The sequence below is a fragment of the Ilyonectria robusta genome, assembly GCF_021365365.1.
Source record: "Ilyonectria robusta strain PMI_751 chromosome Unknown BGZ61scaffold_43, whole genome shotgun sequence".
NCBI lineage: Eukaryota > Fungi > Ascomycota > Sordariomycetes > Hypocreales > Nectriaceae > Ilyonectria > Ilyonectria robusta.
In genome coordinates this window covers 172871-198274 of record NW_025764477.1, presented here as the reverse complement: position 1 = coordinate 198274, position 25404 = coordinate 172871, and the positions used below count along the sequence as shown (strand labels likewise).

Here is a 25404-nt window from a genome sequence, read left to right as displayed (position 1 = left end):
GAAGACGGCTATCTGCAGTCACGGCTTCGATAAAGCTAGTCCAAGCGCGGGACTGAGAGCCTTTGAGGAAGGCCTTCCTCTTGGGATCGCTACTGCCGATAACCAAGGAATCCAAGCCTGTATTCGGAATGTATTAGTGAGTTTTATGAAAAAAACGATAAATGCTCACTAAATCCAGCCATGATACCGCCCTTATCAACATTAACTGTGTTCTCAGGCTTGATCCAGCCATACTCGCTTTCCCGGATATCAAAGTACCAATTGACGGCTATTGGAGTAAAAGAATTGAATCTCGATGCCTCCTGACGTTTTCCTATCTTGGTCTTTATGGTCGAATGTCGTTTCATGAACCTGGCTACCCAGTGTACACCGATAGGCCTTTCCCGGCCTTGTTGTCTCAAGAGGGCCGCGACGGTGGCGCGAACATGACTGTGGGATGGAGCATAGCCCAAGGCCTCTTGTCTCAGTATCCAGGTGACTATTCTGGACTCCTGAGACTTGGATAACAGCTGGGCAGGCTGGGTGACCTCGGACTTTGACGGTAGGCCTCTTAATCGGTCTGAGAGAGTCGTCTGGGGGATGTCATGCTTCTGGGCGGCTTGGTTCTGGGAGAGGCCGTTATCTGTGACATCCAGTAAGGCTTCGACAACGCCATTCTCTGTATAAGACATTCGGGGCATTTTTGAGGTGATTACGTAAGGTTAGTGCAGATAAAAATTCGATGAAACTTGGTGGAAGCCGATTCTTGAACGAGGCGTTTTTAGAAATTATACATTAGGCCCGTGCGAACAAACCGCTTCTGTAATGTAAAAAGTAATATCATAATATGAAACAACATGAAACTCTCAATAAGACACAGCTTGTTTCATGTAAATAACTTCAATTTTGGCCAAGCACTGTGCAAGTGAAGTTGGGCATTTTGTACGAGGAAATTTTATTTTTGCTTACCGGTAGGTGGGTATTACCGGTAGGTGGGTACTGCATGGGTATCTGTTCAGTCATCATCCACAAGCTCATCAGCCACAAGGTTCGCAGCCACAAACTTGGCTTTATTTATACTTATGTGAGAAGTGCGCACACCATTTTGGTGTTTTGGTGCTCCGGTCCTAGCGATCTTTGGAAGCCATCTCGTGCTTCCTCGTACTTTTGCTGAGCGATATCTGAGTTCCCTTGTTCAGCATGCAAAAGTCCGCAAGCTGTTGACCCTGCTCACTGCAGAGGTTGGCCAGGTTATTGATTGTGCTAAGGGTATAGATGTATAGATGTAAGTTGGTCCTAAAGCACGAGTGAAGCCGGACATTGCGTCTTGGTACCTTCTCTCGGCCTCGGATAGATGTAGCTGCAAACACAACAAGGTTTCCTACGTTCATCACAGCGAGTAGAGTTGACGTGTGGTTCTGGGCCAATGCCAGCTCAAACCCGGCCAGCGCTCACGAGAACATCGCCTCCGCCGCGCCCAACTTCCCTCTGTCGGCGTACAGCAGTCCCAGGTTATGGACGATAATCAGCGTCGACGTATACTCTAGAGGAAAACAAAATGGAGCAACCCTCAATTCTATTCTCTTTACCTTATGGAATTGGATGATTGGCGGACATGATCGAGGACTGCAATTTCGAGACGGCGGATGGGGCTTATACGTTCTAAGAGGTGCCCAAGCTGACATCCCCAGCCAGATCCCTTCTTCGTCTGCCATGACTTAAGCCAGAACGCGAGCTCGGGCACGCCCCCCCCCACGGTATGCCAATTTGAGCAAAAGTTCCAGTATCCCCAACGTCAATGGTGCCATATTGTGGCCCGACGATATCAACAATCGCATCTACCTCTTTGGAGGCGAATTCTACGATGAGCCCCCTTGGCCATTCGCCCTGTATTCATACGATATTATTAACGACTACTGGGTGTAACCATGGAGCGCCTGGTTCTCCCGATATTGGCAGTCTGAGCTACGGCGCAGGTCTCTTAATTTCGAGCCGAGGAGAAGGATACTACTATGGTGGATGGATAAATAATGCTACTGATGCGAGTTGGGGGAGTAGACCCGGAATACTAACCTCGTATTTGCTCTAGTATAATATAGACTCGAACTCGTGGACTAATACCACTGCTCCAGACAAAGTAAGCCGGGCAGAGGGTGTGATGGTATATATCCCTGCTGGTAATAACGGTATACTTATCTATTTTAGTGGCATTCGGGACGCTGGCAATAGCATGTGGGAGGGACAGCTAATGGAGGATATTATAATCTACAATATCTTGAGCGGAAAGCCCTATATCCAAAACGCGACTGGTAATATTCCAGAGCTGCAAAGGCAGTTCTGCGCAGAAGTAACTTAGCCAGATGACCAGTCATCCTATAATATATAAGTCTCTCGGACCAGAGCTGGCCGGGACAGAAACACTAATATCTTGCAGCTACCTCTATAGCAGCACTAGCCAGGCGGAGGGAAACACAGGATTCGATGACATCTACGTCCTAATAATTCCTACCTTTATATGGATTCGGATATACCCTACAGACTCTAACAAGAGGGGCGACTTCCTATCATCATTTAAGCTGCAATATCGTCAACAAGGCCCAGATGCTCATCCACAGTAGTTTTTTCCCATTGAATAACAACTGCGACTCCCCAGACCAATAGGGTCTGCTTAACCTCGATATGGGCAAGAAAAATAGCTATTACTCACCTTGGGCCTTATATAATCCTTCCAAGATGCACTACGTTATTCCGATAGACATTATCTCGGTCGTTGGCGGCTCGGCAGAGGGTGGGGCGAACAAGACGGCCCCATCACACGGCTTCGACCACCAGGATCTCCGAGCCCTAATGACGCGTAAGGCATCGGCCGCTTCGAGGAAACCGACATGGTGGATGTAAACCCTCAGCGAAGCTAGCCACTAACCCTCAGTTTGTGTAGGTCCTCCCGACATGGGCCATTCCTGGGGAGGATCCTGGTCCCAAGCAAGGGTTGTCAATCGAAGCCATCGCCGGCATCGCCGTGGGCGGGCTTGTTATTCTCAATACCGTACTTGTTGGCGCCTTCTATCTCATCCGACGACATCGACGACGGAAGATGGCCGATGGATCCCATCGGCCCATAACCCGGTCTTACTCCCATCATCACCCACCGCAATCCTCCAATAGTTCGCATCAGGACTCTCACAGTCCACCACCTTTCCAGTCCCGACCTCAGACTTTTCCGCCTCATGCAGGCCCGCCAGTCGAGCTCCCTTCGGGCTGAACTGACGAGATCCTACAACACATGCCACTGTACTTGGAGACCCACGTTCAAGTGGTGTCTCAACTTACGCCTGAAATGTAAGGCCACTAGCGACATCGGCGATTCCTCCGGGGACAGGGATCTTCGATCGCTGCGCATCTTGCGCGCAACGCCAAAGTGAAAAAAGAGCGCTGGGAACATATTCTCTGTAGTTTTGAAGGCACGAAAGTGATTATCTCTACTGTACATGTTGTAGTCTATCAGTTCTGTGTTTCTTTTGTAAATCCATTCTCGCCGGCCGGCTGGGCTTGGAAGAGGGTCCGCGTCGACAGTTACTCGCTCACCCACAATGGCTTGAGCCAATCCACGCACCAGCCCCGACACCTTTCGACTCCAAAAACTCAGACACACCAAGCTTAGGCACCCGTCCGGTCCATACGCGTCCTTTGCCATCCTTGCGCCTTGTCGGAAGCGCATCATGGGACAAAACACAGACTCCGAAACCCATGACGGGACTAATCATCTGCTGTAGACGCGCTAGTCAGGGCCCTACGACCCGTGGGAATGGGAGGCGAGGAAGCCAAGGAATGGAAGATGCCGAGGAGAAGGATGCTTAATGGAAGATGCCGAAAAGAAGGATGCTAAACGGACCCTGGACCCCTGACTTGCAGTCGAGGCTAGCTGTCTGGCGTTGGGGATAACCTTTGTAGAACGTCATCACGACGAGGGAGTTTGATGAAGCTGGGAATCAACCGTGCTCAGGATTCGGGCCATGCGATGGACGCTTTGACGCTGTGAACTGCCGTTAGACGACGCTGCGAACCCAGGGGGGGGCCGGAGATATGTGTCGGGGTGAGATTGTGGGACGTAGCGCAAGGGATTGAGATAACGTCCGAGGCTGTATTCCCGGTCCTCTGGGATAGGGGTTCCATTCAAGGTTGTGGAGTTGGTGTTGCTTGCAACCCTGGACCTGGAAACCCCAGCCGTTAGCTGATCGACATATAGGCACTAGCATCCAAGGGGGAAACAAGGGGTGTACAGGGCTATGAACGATTCTAATCAACAAATAGGGCTCCGTACTGCGTAGCATCTCCGTACTGAACCGACGCGGTGGATGAGTTGTTCGTAGCCATTCTCGTATCGAGCTGATCTAGCACTGTCACCGGGCGCTTAGCGTGTGAGCCACAGTGGCACGGCCGTCCGGCGCCCTGGGGCCGTCAGCTGCTGACCCAGGTAAGACGGACTGCTGCGGATTGGAGCTGGCCCCGCCGTGCATGGATGGGCTTTATGCTCAGGGCTGCGATCGGCGCACCCGTTTCCAGATCTTCGGGTCACTCACCTGGGGACTGAAACCGATTAGGGTGGGGGCAGCAATAATAGGAGTAAAAAAGGTGAGATGGCACGAATGTGCTCAATATGCGTCGAGGCTTTCTTGAAAGGTTTGGGGGTCTTGGAAACACTCCAGTTGGAGACGAAAACGGATAAATATCAGGGGCGGCCAGAAGAGCAGTTACGGGAAGGGCAATAGCAAACAACGTCGGTAGGTAAGACAAAGGCCCAAGAAGGATGAGAGACGATGGAGGTGATTCTGATATGAATATCTGGACCTGACTAGGTATATCACGACCATTTATAGACGTCAGATGCTCTTGAAGAGCCTCCTCAAAGAGGGCTCCCCGAGCATCGACCAGGCTTAGCCGACAGCCGATCTGCGTCCTCCGCCCTCGACGTAGCTGTAGCCGAGTCGTCGAGCCTTACCCTTCCCTGCTCCTCCAATCTGTCACTCTCGAGTTCGGTCCATGCCGGGTGGTAGCAGCTTAACTAGGTAGGCAGGGATCTGGACCGCTGAAACACGACAACGTACTCAGCGCTCTGGAAATGGGCATTCGCCTAGATAGATGAAGGGTATGACTCGGTCATGATTTTAGCACGAATTACGGCTGAAAAACTGCGTCTACGTACAATACAAGCCTCGTCGTGCACTGAACAAACGGACAGGTAGGAACATCCAAGTGCTCTTGCCTACTGCATCTGTTCAGGTGTTCAGGGGTGATAGGTTTTTGACCAGCGCGGAATGACGTGTATACAACTAAACCCTGAGCCCCTTGAGTGGTAGGCAGTTGCCCTCCAACAACAAAAAGTAAGCTAGGACCATGAGGTCTTGCCGCACCTACAGAATAGTATCACATGCAATAGACCTTCCAGAACCGGGAAGTGGGATGCTGTTCGCTCCTACTCGTCGGAACGAGTCAATGCAGTCGAGCAACTGAAACCTCATACCGAGACACCCAGAACCACTCAATCCATGCAGGGAGAACGCCACGCAGCCCAGCAAGAACGATTCGTCGTTAGCGCTCACACCCCTTGCAACCCTCATCGAAGGTATATGGGTGTCAGCTGCAACACTAACCAGCCGAATTTTAACCTCGTGCCGAAAGACCTGACTAAGATTATGGTATACCGGCTGCTCGTATTGCCGAACGCTTGCTGATATCTCCCGTAAAATTGTCATGTGGTAAGTGATGCCAAGTTGCCAAGTGGCCACAGGAGATGCATTGGGAGGTTTACATGTGATTCAACCTGCTGAACCCGACGTCGCGCAACCACAGCCTGTCCATCGGCGAGGACAGTGGCCGAGGCTATGACGATGATGCCGCGCGGCCCTCCCAGGTGGTGTTCAAGGGCGTTGCAGCTGAGTAGGGCCTGCCCCTGAGGCTATGCTTCCACTCTTACCATTGAGTCGGCCTGGAGGTGAGAGGATGTAGCCTTAAGGTAAATGTTCGGCATGCAGTCACCAGAGTCAGAGCGCCAGATCCATACCGCCCCATCGGTCGAGGCCGACGTTACGAACATCGGGTCGTGCAAGAAGGCGGCAGACCAGGCCACCATTGGCCCTGAGCTCCTGCATGCATTGCCCCTATTAGTGCGCCAACATATGAGAAAATCCGTACCGTCCAATCGTCTGAAGGGGATGCCATGAGCACGGAGTTGTATGAGAAGGCCGCTGAGTTGACCCCGCCGCTTTGGCCTTTGAGTTCCTGTTGTATTCCATCCCCTACATCGGAGCCTTGCCAGATCCATACCTTCCACCGACGCCACAAGAGTCAAGTCCTGCGAGAAGGTCACTGAGTTAGCCTTTAATCTCCAACATATCATTGCCCGTATGTTTAACCATCCGCCTGATGCTGCAGAGATGCTATAGCAACAGGAAATCAAGTAATTCACATATATATGGCTGATAAAATGCTTAGACAAGCCTCAGGAGGCAACTTCCCGCATGGATTGAAAGACTAGGTTTGGGTCATAGTAAGTAGGCCTAATCAAACCTAGCTCTCTCCACATCTTACCTCAGATTCTCACCTCGGATTCTCTTTTCATAATTCTCACGCTGAAACCCCCACAATATGAACCGTCGCCTTATTCGCCCTATTTTTGTCTCTTGCACATGTTTCTGTTGGTCCCCACATGCCGACCCCGGAATGAAATTCGTTCGGTGTTGCTTATGGGTGTGTATATATATATCCTGCAGCTGCACATCCTCCAGCGGGGCGTTTAGAAATGTGGACTCCATGAGAATAGAATCATGAAGGCGGTGGGGTATCCGAACATCAACGTCAAGTGCGAAACAGGGCGGAAGGGATTGATATCGAAGGGGGCGCGTCAACGATACACAGCGTAGGGTTCGTCGTAGCGAGTCGAATTGAGTCGCCGATGAAATTCGGCACTTGGCATGAATCAGGGCCGCGGAGCCGCACCTAGGCTGCTGGGCACGGGGTGATGGCCCTGGCAGGACTAGGCGCCGAGCCTTCTAGCCTTTCTAGCGCTGATCGCTGCGCGACAGTGACTCGCGCCGCCCCAAACTCCAAATAGTTAGCTGCGCGCCGGAATTCGCACGTACGGTCGTCAGCTTGGAGGAGAATTTATGGGATTTGTGAAATTCCATCCACACTTCTCCATATCGCACCCCCTCACCCTATACAAGCCACGTCTTGTCCGCCAGTTGGGCCGCATTGAGCCACACCTCTAGTATCTAAGTCCGTAACGCCTCTTGGCTCTCCGGAGAGAAGGCGTTTAGATGTCAAGAGGGCTTCAATACGTCGCCCCGACGTATCCCACGTCGGTGATTCGCGCCACGGAAATCGACATCGCTGTGCCGTCGCCCAGGGGGGCCTCATAAGATGGGGCGGAGGGTCATTTTCCAGGACGCCATTCCAGACAATGGCGGCTGACTCCATATTTGCGTCCGCCATGCTTGCGTAGTAGCATCTACTAAGACAGTCTCCATTTCAGAGCGGCCCACCGAATCTTCGGCCTTGCGAACAGGCGAGCAACGAAAGAAAAGAGACAGGAGGAATGAAACCCCTGAGTTGCGCCTCTTGGATGGGGACACGGATCTTGAATTCCCATTACTTGATAAGCACCTTCGAAGTCTAGGTACAACGTAGTTACCAATCTTCGTCGATCTCAACAAAGCCGCCTAGTTCAGGATAACGTCTTAAAAAGTCCCTGCTCAGCTTCCAGTTCTTGGGGTCTTCGGCGTATGCCATGAAGGTGTCGCTAAGCCACACGTCGCCAGACTGCGCGTCAAATATCAAGGCGTCCTCCTGTCTACTGGGCCAATTGATAAGACGTAAATTGCGGGAGTAGATAATCTGCATCTCTTCAGTATCGTAAACCTCTGGCCTCTGGATCACCACGTCCCGGAGACGCTTGCAATGCATTAAGTCGATCCATTGCGAATGTGGAATCGTTCGCTGCATCCGGGTTGGCTTGAAGTCGTCCCTCAGCTCCGCATACGTCTGTGCCGTCGGATGCGCCAGCCAGGCGACCATGCGTCGTATGGGCGCGAACACTGCAAGGCGCTCAATAATGCTCGTCATGCCGACATTGTTGCACAGAGCTGTTGCCAGTTCCGTGACTGGGTGATTGACTGCAGGCCCCGACACCGCTGGAGCAAGGCGTGTGTGCCGGCCAGCTGGCTGCAGCTCGGACGGGTTGTGGACGGGCGAGGCAGGGTGGTATTCGAGGAGAGGCTTGATGTTGGCCTTGGAAGGTGAGAGAATGGCGCCAAGAGATTCCTTCCGCATCATGCGGCGGCAATCCTGGATGAAGGTGACGAGCAGGCGATCAGCCTCAGTGGCTGGCGCTGTGATCAAGACGGGCACCTCCCAAAACGAGCTACTGGGTTGCCTAATCAATGGGCAAGGGGCAGGTCGGCTGCCTCGAAGGGTGCGGGATTTGCTAGGGGATATGCCGTATCGTCGAGCTGCACGAGATTAGATTGACTCAGCATGACATGTTAACGACGGTGAACCGGGACATCCTTACCGGGCCTCAAGTCCTGGAACTCCGTCTCAACATCCTGGCCACGAAAACACGCGGTCGTGGACGAGGGAACCCACTCCACCATGGAGGTTGGTGCCCTGATGGAAATGTATGCGTCGCCGTACTCGTCTGTGTTTCCAGATGAGGAAGGGCTGGAGCCGGTTGATGGCACAGAGCAAGCGATGTTGGATCCCCAGGGCCCGCAAGCGTCGGGAAGTGGCAGGTACGATTGGCCGAAGTCTTGTATGGCGCTGCACCCTGGGAATTGAGACGATCGGGAACTCGACATCGTCCCGCTGAGAGCAATAATGCTGTCGTCGAAGACTACGCGACTGTTAGAATGTTAATGATTCCCAACTCGCATTCTGACTAACCATATCTGTTATACCTTCGTCCGGCTGCAAAGCCCATGGCCTCCCTCAACCTGGATATTTCATCTTCTAAGGACTTGTTTCTGCGAATGAGTTCTTGGATGGCCTTGAGCTCTTCCAACTCCCGCTCGAGTCTTTCGATTGTCTTTTTGGACCTTGCTCGATTTGCCCGCTGAGCTTCTCGGTCGTGGGCTCGTTTGCGGGCACGTTGTGACGGTGTCAAGGTTGACACCTTTCTTGTGCCTTGTAGATGTCTCAGTTAATACGAAGGCAATACCTCTGTCGAGCAGTCGCATCTTACTTACCCTTGCGCTTGGTAGCCTTGGCTGGTTCTGCAGAAGATGATCTTGCCATTGTCTTGGAGGTGTCTTGTGTGAGTGTGATTGACAGATCTCCGTGACTGCAGTTGATTGCGGTATCGGCCGTAGTATGATGGAGGATCATGGGCTGCTAGTACAGGGATCAGTTGCAGACAATCGACTGGAAACGGGGGATTTAACATGTATCGGTCTCGGCCAGTACAAGGCTTTGTCCTCTTACTCGATGTGGCCCTCGAGCTTGTGCAGGCGTTCCACCCCATGTGTCAAGCCAGTTTGCAAGAAGTCTCCTCCGCGGAGATAGATTCCAATGTCCGACACGGAGGGCTCCACTCAATGCCATTGAACTCAAAACAAACATCACCAGGTGTCATGCTTACCTTTTGACGACCAAAAGGCGCTTCTACCACTCAGAAACTACATCCCCAAGGCTCACATGCCTCACATACCTCACAAGTGCAACTCTACCGGGGCTGCGTAACTTTGGCCTTGCTACGCCCTGTTACTGCTGGACACTAACATACATTGTCCGTCAGGGTTCCGAGCAGCTAGTGGATGCCGAGGACGCCGAGCAGCCGCAAGCCTTCCTGTCTCAGGGTGCCCGCACAGACTACCCGTTGGCATTGTGGGGCAAGCCGCTGACCAGCCTCGTCCTAGGGTAACAGGGACTCTTTTACATGAGGACCTAAGTAAGGGAAGCTGAGACACGATTTTCCACTGGAGCGCTAAGGCGGGATTGACAGCAAGTGGGACTTCTAGCTTCAAAAACGTTCTGCCGCGATTCTTACGCAACGAGGAACAATAAACTCTAACAGCGTTCGGAAAATGCCGTGGGTCCAAGTCCATATGTCAGCCCTACGTATCAACTAGCAAGACACTTAGTGGCGGTGACTCTCTCCAAGTTACCGCGAATCTCAGCGTAGGAAATGCAGCAAACAGCGCCTAACAACTGAACAGAATGTTTCTAGAACAGCCCCACACACCACTGAGTGGTCACTCTATTTGCCTCATTGGATGGAAGGCGGGACGGGCTGACTTCCTACACTCTGAGGTCGGCGACGAGCCAACCAACGAAGCGGAGCCTCTTTTCTGCGGGCGTACATGACTCCGGAGTCTGGGATACCCTTGGCGGTGAGGATGCAATTGGGGCTACACTAAGGAAGAAAAGTTCCACCACGTTTGAGGCCGAGCCCACACAAGGTTCATGACAGCACCAAAACGCCCGATTCCATCAGACAGGCTTGAGGCGCACATTAGTGATATAATGTGCTAAATAAGACGCCTTGCCTAGGGAACATGGGAAGAGAGCACGAGCCTCCCGCCACTATGGTTTGTGGGTGCTCTCTGTGAAGGGTGGTTCTTCGTACAGCGTGTGTTTGGCACCTGAGAGGACGACCGTGCCTGGTAGGTTTCATTCCCGGCAACCTTTGTGATGGGGCTCGCGAGCGGTGCCAGAGGGTCCCAGATACGGCTTTATATAAAGGGTCTGGGGCTTCCTCGGCTGGGCGTTCAAGCTCGAATATCTGACGGCCTTTGAGAGTTAAAGAGAGGTTAAAGAGAGGCTGCTATTTCCTTTTCGCTTTGACAGCTGGATAATAGGGGGCAGGGGTAAAGTGAGGTAGGGTAAAGCTAGATTCCCCTTGGTCTGTAGGGTTGTAGCTATTCCCCTTCTCTAATATCCCATCTCACGGCCCGGGTCCCTTTACCTACCTACTTGCCTCTAGCCCACCACCCACCCAACCGTGTCACTTCGGCTACTCGACTGCTGGCGCCTTGCGTTTCTGCTGGAATCCCAACGATTACAGGCTGCATGTGCATGCACGTGCTCGTTGCCTGCGGTCACAGTCTGGCAGCGGAATGGGTCGCTCGACCAGCATCAGCAATGCTGCCGCTACAACAGGACATACGTCATTTCCCCGCCCTGGTCCGAACTCTCGAGGTGATCTTGCCGTCGATTGGCCAAGGCAGGGTTTTACCTAACTAACACACAAAAGTCCGATTACAGACGGTCATCATCTTATCAAAGGCCGGTAGAACGTCTCACGGTCCATGAAGCAAACCCTGATTCATGCATCAAACCCACGATCTGTGAGGGCCCATCCATGCACAAGTAACGTGATCGACAGGCGTCGCCCTTTCCAGTAGGGGGTGTCAGCTACTCAACTGCCGGTGCAACCTAATGTCACATCATCACATGTGCCAGCGGGCATTCCTGGAGGGCATAGACCAGCGCTGCCGTCAGATCAATCAAATCAGATCTGAGGCCAAATCTGATCTGAACTGATGGTTTACGGCTCATATCTGATTTGATTGATTGATTGATTGATATCTGATATATGCATGGGTGGGTCAGTCTGAAGCTAGGTTCTCCCCAGCTTGGTTGCTCCAACACAGGCCCCCCAGTGTGACAGAACCTCCTCTGATCCAGTTCTTCAGCAACTGCAGTTCTTCAACGGTCGATCCAAGCAAGGAATGTCTTTGTGACGTGACTGTAAGCTTTGCCAAGCTGAATGCCCTCTCACAGTCGGTTGCCATAGCCGGAATTGCAAGAACATCCAAGGCAAACCTGCTGAGCTGCGGAAAAGCGCTCCTATGATCGATCCACCATTGAACAGGATCTCTCACCTGCTCCGGTTCGAGCCTATAGTATCTTTCAAGTTCACAACCTGTCGTGGAGAGCTTAGGCTGTCGGCTCTGCACCCACTGCTCAAACTTGCTTTGTTTAGGTCGGAGCGTTATGACGGGCATTGTGACATCGGCCTTCTTAAGGGCTATATCATTATGTAAGTACCAACGCTCAAAGTAATGTTTGATTCCACCCTTTGCATCCTGAAGCTACCGCAGCTGCTCTAGCGAGCTCCAGTTAGCCTCAAGCCATTGGAGGCCAAGATCCGGATTTAAAATGACGAAGGCCGCAAACAGAGGGGATTGGCCGAGGAGCGTGTAGTATTCATTAAGCTTTATCCAAGCATTATTGATGCTCACCCTAATGCTGGCTCGCTCTTGCCCCTCCATACTAGCTATACTACTGACGGAGCGAGCGTCGCTCTGCACGTATTCATTTCGAGAATGAGCAGACAAGGCGGCCTCATCAAACCGTGGAGCAACCGGTGAATAAGCCGGAGCTTCCGTCTGACAATAGCGGCAAGAATCTCACACCCTTAAAACCTCAAGGGTAGTTGTAGTTGGCGTAATAGTCGCTCTCATATTTGGCTAGGTGTTAGGGATGGCGACTCCTCCCCCTGCCTTACAAGCCCTGCTTCTACTGCCAAATAAGTAGGTTTCTCCTCATACAGGGCTTTTCAGTCTTCAAGATAGTCCAAAATGAACTCCATCCCTATCATAACCTCCCAAAGCCGGCCGTAACCACTACTTGTGCCCCATCCTTATGTTCTTATAGTCATATAGTAGATTGGCTCTAATACATAGTGAATTTCCCTAAGCACCTCCAGTCGTCAGAGGTCAGGACATCAGCTGTAGGCGCCCTTTTGGATGCATCTGCTTCTAAACCTAGCTTCTGGATGAAGCTATTGAGCTCGGACTGTTTCAGTAAGGCACATTCGATCACTATGTACGTCAAATTCCACCTGGTGCTGTTGTTCTGTATGACTTCGAGCTCAGCTGTCGACTCCTCTGCAAGCTTGTATACTTCAGCCTCCTCCTGCTCCCTGGTATGTGCTTTAAATGCTTCGGTGCGCTGCGGGGAGGCCCGGATGAACTTGACGATATTATGGAGCTTGCCGACTGGACCCTTCGCTCGCCAGTGCTCAAGGTCCTCTTCCACCTGCTAGAGCAAGCCATAGGCTTCGGACTGAAGTTCAAAAGAAGCAGCATCCTCGCCGTAGAGGAAAGACTGGGCCACCAAATTGAGAATATGCCCGAAGCACTGCATCCTTCGTGCTTCAGTATCAGCGCGAGTCATCGAGGCATCGAAGCTTGCATAGAGACTCCGCAAACAAGAGTCGTTACTACTCGCATTGTTACAGATCGAGACCCCGAGCTTTGAGTCGATCTCCTAGTCCCGGATAACACTCTTGATTGTAAATGCGATATTCTCGCCGGAGTGCGACCCAACCTGCCGCCGAAAAGTAAGTAGTTGGCTGCAATATAGATGCTTCTTGTTAAGAAAGTGACCAAATATCGAAATAAAGGCCAGTCTGTTTGGAGAGGTCCATAGATTAAAGCTGATGTGTATTTGGGTGATGGCCTCGTTGAGCTTTTTCCTGATAGATACTTTCTTCTGCGTGAATATGTCCCCTAGGTCCTTTCTTACTGTAGTTCGACCCCGGAGCGCGTGGCGACAAAGGTCAGGATCAAATTGCTGGAACAGCTCTTGCAGGTAGGTACTCTCGAGGGTGGCAAACGGCAGGTTCGAATCGACAATGTAGCCAACGGACAGCTCTCGGATCCGCGTGATCTTTGCTCGGGGAACAACCGTGGCAGTCGGAGCCGGTCGTTTCATAGATGCCCCTTTTTGAAGGTCGATGACGGAGGACTCATCAGATGAAGCGGGCTGGAAGGTTTCGGTAATCCTGTGAGCTCTAGATGGGTCAGCAGTATCCTGCAGTTCTTGAATGGGGTTCCAACTTCCGAAGGTGGGCCTGTGCCGAAGATGTGGACTGCGCATTGAAGAATTGCGGTGCCCCCTTCTCATTACAGAGCCGGCAGCACCATATGTCGCCGCTTGATGTACTGTCTGCCCTCAATTCTGCCAGAAACCACCCATAGTTTCCAATCCAGCTGCGCCTGCCCCGGCTCTTTCGCCTGTCCAGCAAACCTCCGATCACGAAGCGTCGTTGGCCCCAGGTGATCTTATAGAGGTCTTCGACCGAAGAATCATTAGTTGAGGCTAGTGCAGAGGCTGCTTCGTACTGTTTGGCAATGCTCTTTGGTCTGGGTCCGAGGCGAGCAAATAAGGAGGGTGAGTGCTTTGATAACGCGCTGCCAGCCAAGCTGCCCGCTATCGGATTCCCCGACATTGAGAAATACCATGAAACGTGTAAGCGACCTCAAAGAGCAAGCTGCCAACGGGACAAGACCTGCATTTTGAGCTAGCTAAGTTCACTGTACGACTACCTTACGCCGAAAATAGAGAGCAAGGCAACGTCTGCGTGGACGCGCACCCTGGTCAGGGGCAAGGCACGGTTTATCACCTTGTCGACTGCCTTAGCAACGGCTAAGCAGTATTGGGAATCGCGTTGAATACTCTAGGGTACGGGCTGGCAGTTGAACCAAACACAATCAAAGCATCCTCAGGGCATCTAGGGGATATCAGATATATCAGATATTCAAAGACTCAAATCTGATTTGTTTGATCTGACTAAATTCCATATCTGAATTGAATTGATTGATCTGATTGATATATCTGATTGTTAATCTGATCTGACGGCAGCGCTGGCATAGACCGAGTCAAGACGGGCAAGCAGAACAAGACCATCGCACAGGCAGCCGCAGTCCGTGGCTGGTCGCTTTGGTCTAGATATCTACGCCACGCTGTGAGCGTATCGACCGTCAGCGACTAAACGCTCGAGAGCCTGTTCGCCCAGCTCCCTCCACAAGGCGTCGTCTTGCTGGAGGACATTGATGCCGCTGGTGTGGCACATTCTCGTGATGCTAGTGGTGAGAATCCCTGCGAAAGTGGGAAATCTGGGTACACGAAATCAGTGACGCTCCCGAGACTGCTCCATGCTATCGATGTGGCGTCCCAAGAGGGTTGGCTGCTCATTATGACCACGAACCACGTCAAGAAGTTAGATAATACGCTCATTCAACCGAGGGGTGTTAACAGAGAGGTCAAGTTCTAACTTGTCGACAGGGACTTATCCACTCAAATATACACCTCGTGTTTAAGCAGCCAGACAAAGTTAGATCATACACAAAGTGGCGAACTAAATATCAATTAATCGTTAAACGATTTGCGGATAAATTTGCTGCTAAGATGCTAGAGCATAAGTTCAGGCCGGCCGAGATCTTATCCTTCCTCATACAGTATAGGGCTCTCCTAGCTGTGCTCTGGAGAATGTGGAAGACTGGGTAGCGCATACTTTACAAAAAAACAAAAGCAAAGGGGCTGGCTCTTATGATGATGCTATGTCCAGAAGCGATAAAACGTTCACCAACCATGAGCAATATCTCTTTAATCGGAGAAAAAGCATGCACGTTGAGGTATCAACGTGGATCAGGACTGTTTGCTCAGCGGGTCAGTTCTGCCTCGTGGCAAGCAGATGATTCATATCATGGTAATGCCAGCAGCTTTGCTGGAGTGCACATTCCACTTTTGATAACCGGTTGGGCAAGTGCGGCAGAAAACATCTGGTGATTGGCTCCGCAATGCTCGGAGAAGCTAGAAATGCACCGCAAGAGAACAAGGCTTGCATATGGCTGACTCATGAAAGCTTCCCGCTAACGACAGGGGGAACCGGAGTCAGAAGCCGCGACTTCATTTGCACCTTCACCTGAACAGCCGTAAGCGGTCTGCTTACCTGCAGGACTTGGCGACGGTCACGGGCATGCAACCCGCTATAATACGGCATTTTTAAGATTTGTCCCTCTCAAACCGCATTGCCTCAGCCGGCCTTGCTCTATAATATCAGACAGGATGAATTGGTTGATACAGCTTGAGGACGATAGAATCTCTTGTCTTATTCCTTCTATCTAGTTGGGGGGAAGGCCAGCTATTTATGCCTTTGGGGCCGGGCTGATCCCAGGGCCCTAGGTCCGTGAACCCCAGTCGAAGCCGGGGATCCCGTTAGAAGCCGGGGATCCCGTTAGAAGCCGGGGAACTAGGTTGCTAAGGCCGAACTAGGTTATTGAGCCTGATCCTAAGTTCGTAGGACCCGCGGTTCCGGAAAGCTAGGGCTCGAAGCTACGGTCCCGGAAACCTAGATCATATCCCTATCTGACCTTTCGGACCTATTCGTCTGACATATAATATTTGTGACTCAAGATGCAGATAACAGTCAGAAAACTCCATATAGTGTTGCTGAATTGGCTCTATCGTTACTCTCTGCAAATATGGGGAGGACTTGTGTCGCCCAATTCTACCTATCCTACAGCTAAGCATTGGCTACATATCTATTAGAGTTAAGGGAACATCTATAGCTAGATGCGCCACAAAGTCGAGCTGAAAGTCAGAGAGGACAGTCACGCATCATAGGCCAGGAAGTCCAATAGAAGCATGTTTGCTCTAAATTCCTATATAATAAAAGCAAGCTCTAATTTACGTTTTTTAACTACAATATATGATTGTATTATCAGTATTATTAGTTTTATTAAGTTAAGTGTACATAAGCTGAGATTTAGGTGATTTAAATGGTTTGGTTCATAGGAAGAGCAAAGATGTTTGAGGGGAGAAAGGCGTGGTATTGTTCGGCAGCAACGTTCGCCAGAATGGTAGGGAGTGTTTCCTTGTTGAAATGAGAAGATATTAAATGCTTTATTCAGGCTAAGTGTGCAGTAGGGGAACCACTGTTTATGTACAGGCACGATCTCTTGTAGAATGTTCCTCCCTCTTCCACACCTTGCCACCGACTTGGTCGCCTCACACTTGTGATCTCCAACATTCCTCGTGTCGCATTTGCCAGCTACGGCAAAAGGACTCTAGATTGGATAATGACTAGATATTTTTAGATAAGCCGGATTGAGGTGGTATCTTGTATTATTATTATCCGTCTTCACAGAAACATCCAGCCAATGTCTTCTCCGGACGCCTCCGCTCCTCACGCTGCGATGGAGTCTCTTCTTCCGCCAGCTGCAACGCTCAACCTCACGGTCGAAGCTCTCGCCGAGCTGCACCAGCAGCTGTTGCTCTCGGGCAGCTGCCTCGTCCTGCTGCTGCTGCCTCCTTTGCCACTGCTGCCCGGTTGCTTCCTTTGCCTTGACCCACTCGGCGGCCTTGAATATGCTGAGCTTGTCCCGCGACCCAAAGTGCCGTACCCATCGGAGCCGCTTCACCCACGGCGAGTCGCGATCCAACCCTTCTTCGATGTCGCCTTTCCGGAGCCGCCCGGCGTCGTCTTTGCTGAATGTTTCGACGTACTTGGCAATCATACGCTGCATAGCACTCTCGCCACGGCCCGGGTTGGCCGCTGCCTCCTGTGTAAATGTTGACCCCTCTGCGTTAGCATTGCCGTCGTTGATAATCCAGTACCGCGCGCGTCCGCCCTGTTGCCACGACTGTAGCTGCACATCTATGTACTGCCTGTTCCCCCTTCGTTCTACGGCTCCGCTGCACCCGCCACGCGCGCTTTGCCCATGCTTGTCACGGGCCTCTCGCCCATGCCGGGTAATGTTATCGCGCGCAACCGTCAGATACCTACACTGCGTGCAGCTAAACCCGTGACGGACCTTGAGCAGTGCCACCGGTGCCAAACCATCTTCGGGTAGCGTAGCATGCACTGGATCGTTCAGCTCCATGCTTTGAAAGTAGTCAATGATCTCGCGCAACACGGGGCCCTTGAGTTGGTACTCTTGTCGAAAATGTCGCTCAATGCTTATTCCTGGCCGGATGCTGATACAACAGTGTCGGCACATGAGTATCTTATACTCCTCATTAAGCTGAACATAGTCTTCCATGTTGTGATCTGCTGCTATTGGAAACTTAAAGTAAATAATGATAAGCATGTAATTGGCCCGGGGGGGAGTTGGTTGGGATTTTGAGTATATATTTACTTCTGTTCCTTTACCCCTTTTCCTTTTTTCTCCTCCTCTCTCTCCTCTTTATTTTCCTCACCTCTAATCTTTACTTACTTTACTAGCTGCTTTTATTTTGCTTTTCTCTACAGCAGTAGTCCATAGAACCTGGATATTTCTTCAAACCCATGTTAGCTGTAAACCTTAGCCCCACCTTTATAAACCATAGCACCAATCAGCATTCTGCTCCGTTCCGATCCCACCGAAATCCGATCACCATGTAATGGTCCGTGCCATACTAAATTGGGCGGTTGTGATTGGCCAGGGGCCGTCCGAACACCGAGTAATCAACTGCGAATACCGTAAAAACCCGGTTAACTCGCGCAGCCTAGTGTCTCCATTTTTCCACTGTTAACCGCGAAAACGTCACAAACAGCCTAGTGTATTGGTTCTCCTTTCTTTTGTGGAGAAGCTAGGCTGCGCGAGTTAACAGAGTTTTTACGGTAATCTGTATGTAGGGCAAGCGTCTCGATGGCTGTGTTCGTAAATGGATATACATTCCCCGCTGCGAATACTTCCTTGACACTGGAGTAGAATTGAGAGTAAAGAAGGCCAGCAGCACAGCGTGAAGAGCGCTTTCCAGTCTCAATGGTTAAGCTTCCAGTATCATGAAGCATACTGAAGGGATAAAAGACTTGCTTCTGCTTCGTTTCATCGGTGGATCCGTCCTGGGCCTGGAAGGCATATGACTCTAAGCAACATCGTCTGTACAATAGAGTTTCGGCTCGTTTATCTGTTAGACCATCGATCGCCTCAGCTGCCAGTTGGCTCCAATGCACAACTTGAGATGCCTGCTGAGGACAAGTTTCTTTTCCGATATCAATGTAGAGTTCTGTCGTGATGTGGCTCTCGTCAATCGCATTAACCCAATACTCTTGAGAACATGATACCATTTTCTCCCAGGTGATGTCTTTTGTAAGGACCTTAAGGTTCTTTGCTTAAAGGAGGATAGTAACGTCCTAAAACTATTAGAACCCTAGTTCTTAAACAGTGGCGAGGATATTAGCCCAAATATCTACCAGTCCCTCGGGTAGTAGATGGTACACCAATTGTTATTCCCGTGCTACTGAGTGCACACGTTGAGTAAGTATCTCTACTCCACGGGCAGTGGAATTATACCGACTGTGGTTATAGCTTGATGGATAATACTGGATATAGGCGCTGCTGTAGTGTTGGTATATTGCCGGAAGGAGAATGCCGTCCATCCATAGCCGAAAGTCTTCGTCTCGAGCCGGCTGCACTTCTACTCTTCTCGATATAGGTTGGGAAACAGAAAGTATAAAGATATATCCTCAAATCCAACGACACGACCGAAGGTGTAATAAGGAGTCTGGTGGACAGGTCGGTAGACTTTATATTAGCTTCCAGTCACATCGAAGTAAGTAACTGGCCTTGAGCGGAGGTGAAGATCAGACTGAAGATCAGATACAGTCATCCGGGTAGGAGACTATCGAATGCCCTGCTTGGCAACTGCAAGGCAACTCGGGAAGGCTATGATGCTATCTATATCAAAGGAAACCCCGGCATCATCTATAACCCCATCGTCTTCTCTTAAGCAAATACGAGGTATCTCGTCTCTGGAGTGTGAGGGAATGATTATGTAACTTTCATACTTTATAAATAGTTTCACTTTATGAATATTGTGTAAATAGTTTAAGTCAGAGCTTTCCTTAGGAATCTCTTTCTCTCCTTGTAAATAATCATTTTGCCCAAGTCGCACTCGACCTCATTCGTGCTCTTATCCCGTCACATAGAGCTGATACTACAGAATAATCTTCGGGTTGCAGCATCAAGCTTTCCAGCTAGGTTATCTTTTTGGTGTGCTATTATCGCAGAGCCAAGGATATTAGGACCCAGCTCAGGTGCAAATTCCAGATATATTACAAGACTGATATATTTATTCGGGTCTTCCAATTGGTTACACTCTACTACTTGATAGCAGTTATTATAGCATCCTTGAAATTTTACAAGTTGCTCTATTAACTTGTGCGCAAGGTGTCTGACTGGATCTTACTTATCGTCCTCCGCCTCGGGTAAGGTATATAAGGCTGTATCGAAGTTAATAGCTGGGCCTGGATCAGGGTTATTATAATTCGAAATAGATACTAACTATCCAGTATCTGTATTAATGCTAAAATCGGATATAGCCTGCTTTTCTATATCTTCTAATAGTTAAGGACTAACAGACTTTTATAGTACTGAGTTGTAATTTACTTAATAGATATAAGCTTATACTAACTATTTATATACCTCTACTACTAATAAGGGGGAGTTTAAGAGCTACCTCTATAGACTTTAGTATAAATAATTAACCCACTTTTATATAATAAAATTAAAACTCCAGTTTACCTTAATATCGGAAGCTATATAAACTTAAGGCTGGTTAATCTAAAGTCTATTAGATTTAGCACTTAATAGTAATTAGTAAGTATTTTAAATTGAATATTTCTTATTCTCTTCTTATTATAATATCTATCTTTTTAGTTTTTTTATACTGGTAAGTTAATTACTATTTTTAGAGATTCTATAATTTTTATCTTATTTAACCCAGGTAACTTAGTAGAAGCAAGGAAATTCCTCTATATATTAATTAAAAGGTATTTGCTGCTAGACTTATCTTCTAGCTTATTTTTAAGTAATTTAGCAGCAGGAAGGGACGGAAAACAACACCCAACTCATTAACCTTCCCTAGGGGAAATGCACAGAGAGTCGTCGCACAGGCGTCTTGGCCGGTCAGCCCGAAGCTGCACCAGATTACGCGTATGAGGTCGGATCAACCTGAGGCTTATGTCTCCTGATAGGGAAGCATCTCATGAGATTGTATATCGGGTCGGTCGCAGGAAAGTTCGCTGGCAAGGCATCAATGGGGCCTGCGGCAGACCGATATCTAAGGGAGGTTAAAGACGGAGGTTGGATAGGGAACGTAGTGATGGCAAGAAGGCTCAAATAAATCTCTCAAAAATGAAGGCAATCAATTAATAGACTCCCTAGCAGCCTCGAGCCCTTCCGGCCTCTCTGACTTCTAGGAAGAATCTCTAATAAAAGGAAAAATAATGATTTCCCCCAGTAACGGCACTAACCTCCCCTTTTAACCCCATCCGGGTCACCCTAAAGACATCCCCACTAGCGACTAGCTAGCCCAAGTGTCCCTAACCGCCTGTCACATCCCTCCCCCGCGATCCGATAATTATCCCCAATCAGGCCAGGAACGCGCACAACACAACAGCCTCCCCATTCAAGATTCCAACCAAAGAAACACAACAAACATTAGAGAAGCATCTCATTAGAAGCTTCTAAAGACTAACTTCCTCCATTAAGAGCGACTCCCTTCACCACGAGCTTCCCTATCCATCACCATTCCAATCCACCAAAGAAAGCAGAATAGCACACCAAACAACCATTACTTACAAGCCTCACGCTAACGGTAACGTTCCTCCCGACTGATCTTTGCAATAGCAGGAGGGATGACATCCATATAGGCAGCGTCAATCAGCTCCTCCCACTAGAAAAGAGAAATCAGACCTTCCGGGATATAAGTTGCGTAGGACTCGGACTTGAGCATGAATAGCATAGGTTATTTAAAAATACAAGGAAGGTTTATTCGGTTAGTATTAATAGTCATCTTCTTCGCACCCTCACCGATAGAGATGTTGTTGTACTCGCTTCGTCCTTTAAGAATAGCATTATCGTCGAAGTAGCGAAGGACGGCTCCATTGATGAATTGGACAGCAGAAACAGTCGGGGTCCTATAGGATCTGGCAGCTTGACGACGTAGTGGGCTGGGCGATGGATCCCTTATTGAGACATCACTCCTAGCGGACATTCTACAAACATCTCTCATCGATACATCCAACCCAGCAGGCTGACAAGGACTTGGGCTTCGGATATCCCTCTCAATTTGGGATACTGCCGGCGACTTTGGAGGTGGCGATGGCGAGGCCCTGATATCCCTGACCCCTTCCATTAGGGAAGATACCGCTCCTCTCCCTGTCCCTTCAAAACGTCCAGAGGGCCTAGGAGAAGAGGAAGTTCTACCGAATATCATTTCCATCTCCTCGATACCCCCAGAGGGTACTACAGATACAGTCTTAGATGCAGGCTTAGGAGCTATTAGCGATTTCTCTAGGACAGTCGAGCCCAGAGAAATAACACTCCCTCCCGTAGTCCCAGGTAGCTTAGGGATCCCCTTCTAAACCTCAAATCCTCTCTCCTTAAACATCTTGATGAGGTTGTCGGCCATAGTGAAGTTGACCTTTTGGTAGTCTAATCTATACATCGTTATAGAGCAGAACGTCTGACCAAAAGAAACAGCAGGATGAGGGACAATTCAATAGGCATCGGGGAGCTTCTTGAGGTCAAGACTCTTCCAGCTAACTAGGGAGAACCCACCAAGGTTGATGTAGAGATCTAATATCTTAAGTTTCTAGTCGGTAGTCATAAACCCATGCTCACAGTCATAGGAGAGGTCGATTTTTCAGCAGACCTCGTCCGTACCCTCACTATACATCAGGTCCTGGATCCCAAGCTCCTCCATAATGGCGCACCCAATGAAGCTTCTGACGCGCTCCAGATCCAAGTCCTGGTCCACAGTCTCCTTCTTCTTAGCGGCTTTCCCCTTCTTCTTTAGCTGGGGCGGGGGCTTTAACTTAACGGCGCCGAGCTTCCAGTCGCAAAATCATAGCTTAAAAGGGATACTTACCAGCTTGTCATTCAGGTCGTTGAAGACTAGTCTCTCCATTGGGATCCCTCCCTGCATCTGCTACTTATCCAGGCCAACCATACCGCAAATAGTTAAAGTTATGAGAAAGACTACAAGAAAGCCACACTCCCAACCGTAGGACTGAATAGAGGCTGGCATACTGTAGATAGAGAAGTCGAATGGGGCACCATTAACGGTTATGATCTCCCTCCAGGCAACCCCAGCAGCCCTAAATCGTTCCTTCCTTTAAAGGTCCATCGTATCGAAGAGGGAGAGTTGCTTTGCCCTAGCATCCCAGATGTAGCCAATCCAATAACGCTTATTGGCGAAGTTAATAATACCAACAAAATAGCCGCAGTTGAATATAATCTCTCGAATCGGTCGGAAGCTCACCATAGGACGGTTCTTCGTAACCAGAACGCCTTTTTTTAGGAGCTTGGTCGAGAAGGTCTCTTTCCCCCATTCATTAGCTCGGAGGACATAGGTTTCGAGGTCAAGGCTAAAAGGTATAACAGCCACAACATCCCTTATTCCGTAGGTTATAGTTCGTAGGAAAGCGATGAGACTAAAGTTAACAGAGAGATCCTCATACTGAAGCTTGTACTGGAGGCCCCAGAGATTGCCACAGTGACCTTCCCAAGTCCCAAAATCGGTCTCGCTAAAGTCGGGGTGCAATCTAACAGTCTTAGCCCAAGCTTTAATCAATTCCTCATCCCCTAGAACAGGGCGTTCGGTCTTTTCCTCGTCCCAATAGAACCAATCCAGGCAGGAAGGATAAAGAGTCAGTTGTTAGCCGACTTTTTCAGTCAGCAATATCTTTACAAGGTTCTCTTTATAGTAGAGGAAGCTCCCTTTTCTACCTTTCCCTCGGACAGTTCCTTCGTAGAGAGTTAGCAATTTCATACTACAGTAGAATTGCACCTTCTTCTTTACAGCCTCGTCGGAGGTAGCCATTGTATGCTGAGTTCTATAGTATAGCAATAAATTTAAAAGTCAGTTAGTAGGAAGAAAAGCAACTAATAAAATAGTAGTTAAGGTTTGGGCTTAATAGGAAAAGAATTGCAGCTTGGAGGTGCAAGTTATAGTGTTGATTTCTATAGCAGCTAAAGTGCAAGAAGAGTATATAGGTATTGGTATTTTCAAGAGACTAAGTATTCGAGGGTCTTTTGTGCTGTGGGGCTTGGTTCTCTTTGTAACGGTAAATCACAGAAACAGCAGTTGTTATTTTCCAGACCTTCTCACTGATTTTCCTTTGTAAGTCATAGCAAACAAGAACACCCACTTCTTGCAATTCTTGCACTTTACAATAAAGCCCTGCCAGATTAGCCCTAAGGTAGGGTTCTTTAAGCTTGAAGCCTCTTTCTCTTCCACATCACCAACATCAGGGTTTCAGCCTCATCCTGCCGCAGACTTCCCTTCTTTTTCTGTCATCGCAACATCGGGATAGCCTCTGCAATAGCATCTCTTCAAGACAAGCTGATCATTCTTTCCGGCCTCCCTCAAGAGAAGCTTCCTGACATTCGTTATCTGGCTGAGTGTGGAGTCAAGGCCGATGAGTTCTCGCGACGGTCTGGTATCTTTTAGAAGGGTCGAGACGCCGTTCTCCTTCGCCCCTTTCCTTTGTCGAAGCTTGATTTGACTCCAGCCTTAATAAGGTCCCTTATCTCCCTTCTGTTAGTTCAGGTCATCTAATGAGATGCTTTTCCAGGTCCTAAAGTCATTCCGGGTTTGGATTTATAGTTTCCGGGCCCTCAACCAACTAGGCCGCCCTCTATACATCGAGTTAGATATCCAATTTCCTGCTACCGGCTCTAGAGAGGCCTTCCTCATCTAGTTCCTCAAGCAGCTTCCTTTTCGAGACTCGTCCATTACAGCAGGAATAGGACTTTTAGCCACCCGCACTCTCCAGCAGGTCTTTATCCCGGCAGACTGAGCTCATCCTAGAGGGTACTTCTTCATGAACCTTCCTTCCTACTTATATCTTGTTAAGGCCCTCATCGTCGCCTTTGTCGGGGTCATCAATCCGGTTATGTATCGCTATTATATCTACAGCTATCTCTCAACAACCACCCACTTCAACAAACACATTCTAACCCCTTTCCATACCTGCATTTCGGCTCCGGGATATATAAATAGGGTATGTACTAATTGCCTTTAGCATAACCGGACCGATTGCAACTGGAAATGCCTCCATGGGTACATAGCTTCAGGTCGTCAGGAAGGTCCTTGGAAATTTCCTCTTAGTAGTCGAGCCACAAACCCAAATATGTCGACCTCTTACACTTCTAACATCTTCAACTCTGTTCTTACCCTCGGATTATTAGCGAATATCCCTCTAAGGCTAGTGGTGCATCTGACCTTGAGATTTGTCGTCGGGCTTCCCAGGTCTCTACTCAGGCTCTTATAATAGGTACCGGGCTCTTTAGTTAGTCTTAATGGGTTTCTTTCCTATTAAAGGAAAAAAAAAAAAACAGTCCTTTTTTCTATCCTTGTAGAATAGGTAGTCAATAGCAAATGCCTAGGGAATAACATTACCACTTAGTTGGCACCACCCTCATCTCTTCTAAATAGATTTCCTCTATACTATTCCTCTTTGTCGTAAGGTGTTATTCACAGCAGCCAGACTCCTTCTAGATAGTCATTTTGTTGGGTTTTAGCTGTCTAGACTCTTCGCATTTAAGTCTCTCTAGTAACCCTATATCTTGCCTCCTCTATCCGCCTCCCCATATAGCAATACCACTATCCCCAGCTAAAGCTGTATCCCCAAACATCTAATGAGAT

At 49.3% G+C, this 25404-nt stretch overlaps 3 protein-coding genes across 3 annotated transcripts; all 3 read right to left on the bottom strand.

Moving 5' to 3' along the window:
- Positions 1-7665: 7665 nt before the first annotated feature.
- BGZ61DRAFT_567459 (uncharacterized protein) lies at positions 7666-9270 on the bottom strand (the record flags this gene model as incomplete). The annotated part of the gene is made up of 4 exons (XM_046255967.1): positions 7666-8486; positions 8549-8877; positions 8934-9159; positions 9222-9270. The coding sequence occupies 4 exons, from the start codon at positions 9268-9270 to the stop codon at positions 7666-7668; spliced, it is 1425 nt and encodes a 474-aa protein (XP_046095442.1).
- A 7562-nt stretch (positions 9271-16832) lies between these two features.
- Positions 16833-17807, bottom strand: BGZ61DRAFT_499930 (uncharacterized protein; the record flags this gene model as incomplete). The annotated part of the gene is made up of 2 exons (XM_046251473.1): positions 16833-16848; positions 17119-17807. 2 exons carry the CDS (start codon positions 17805-17807, stop codon positions 16833-16835), a joined length of 705 nt encoding a protein of 234 aa, XP_046095441.1.
- A 4306-nt stretch (positions 17808-22113) lies between these two features.
- On the bottom strand, positions 22114-23577 carry BGZ61DRAFT_486095 (uncharacterized protein; the record flags this gene model as incomplete). The annotated part of the gene is made up of 5 exons (XM_046249811.1): positions 22114-22192; positions 22469-22584; positions 22624-22680; positions 23017-23339; positions 23484-23577. The coding sequence occupies 5 exons, from the start codon at positions 23575-23577 to the stop codon at positions 22114-22116; spliced, it is 669 nt and encodes a 222-aa protein (XP_046095440.1).
- Between the last annotated feature and the right edge of the window lie 1827 nt (positions 23578-25404).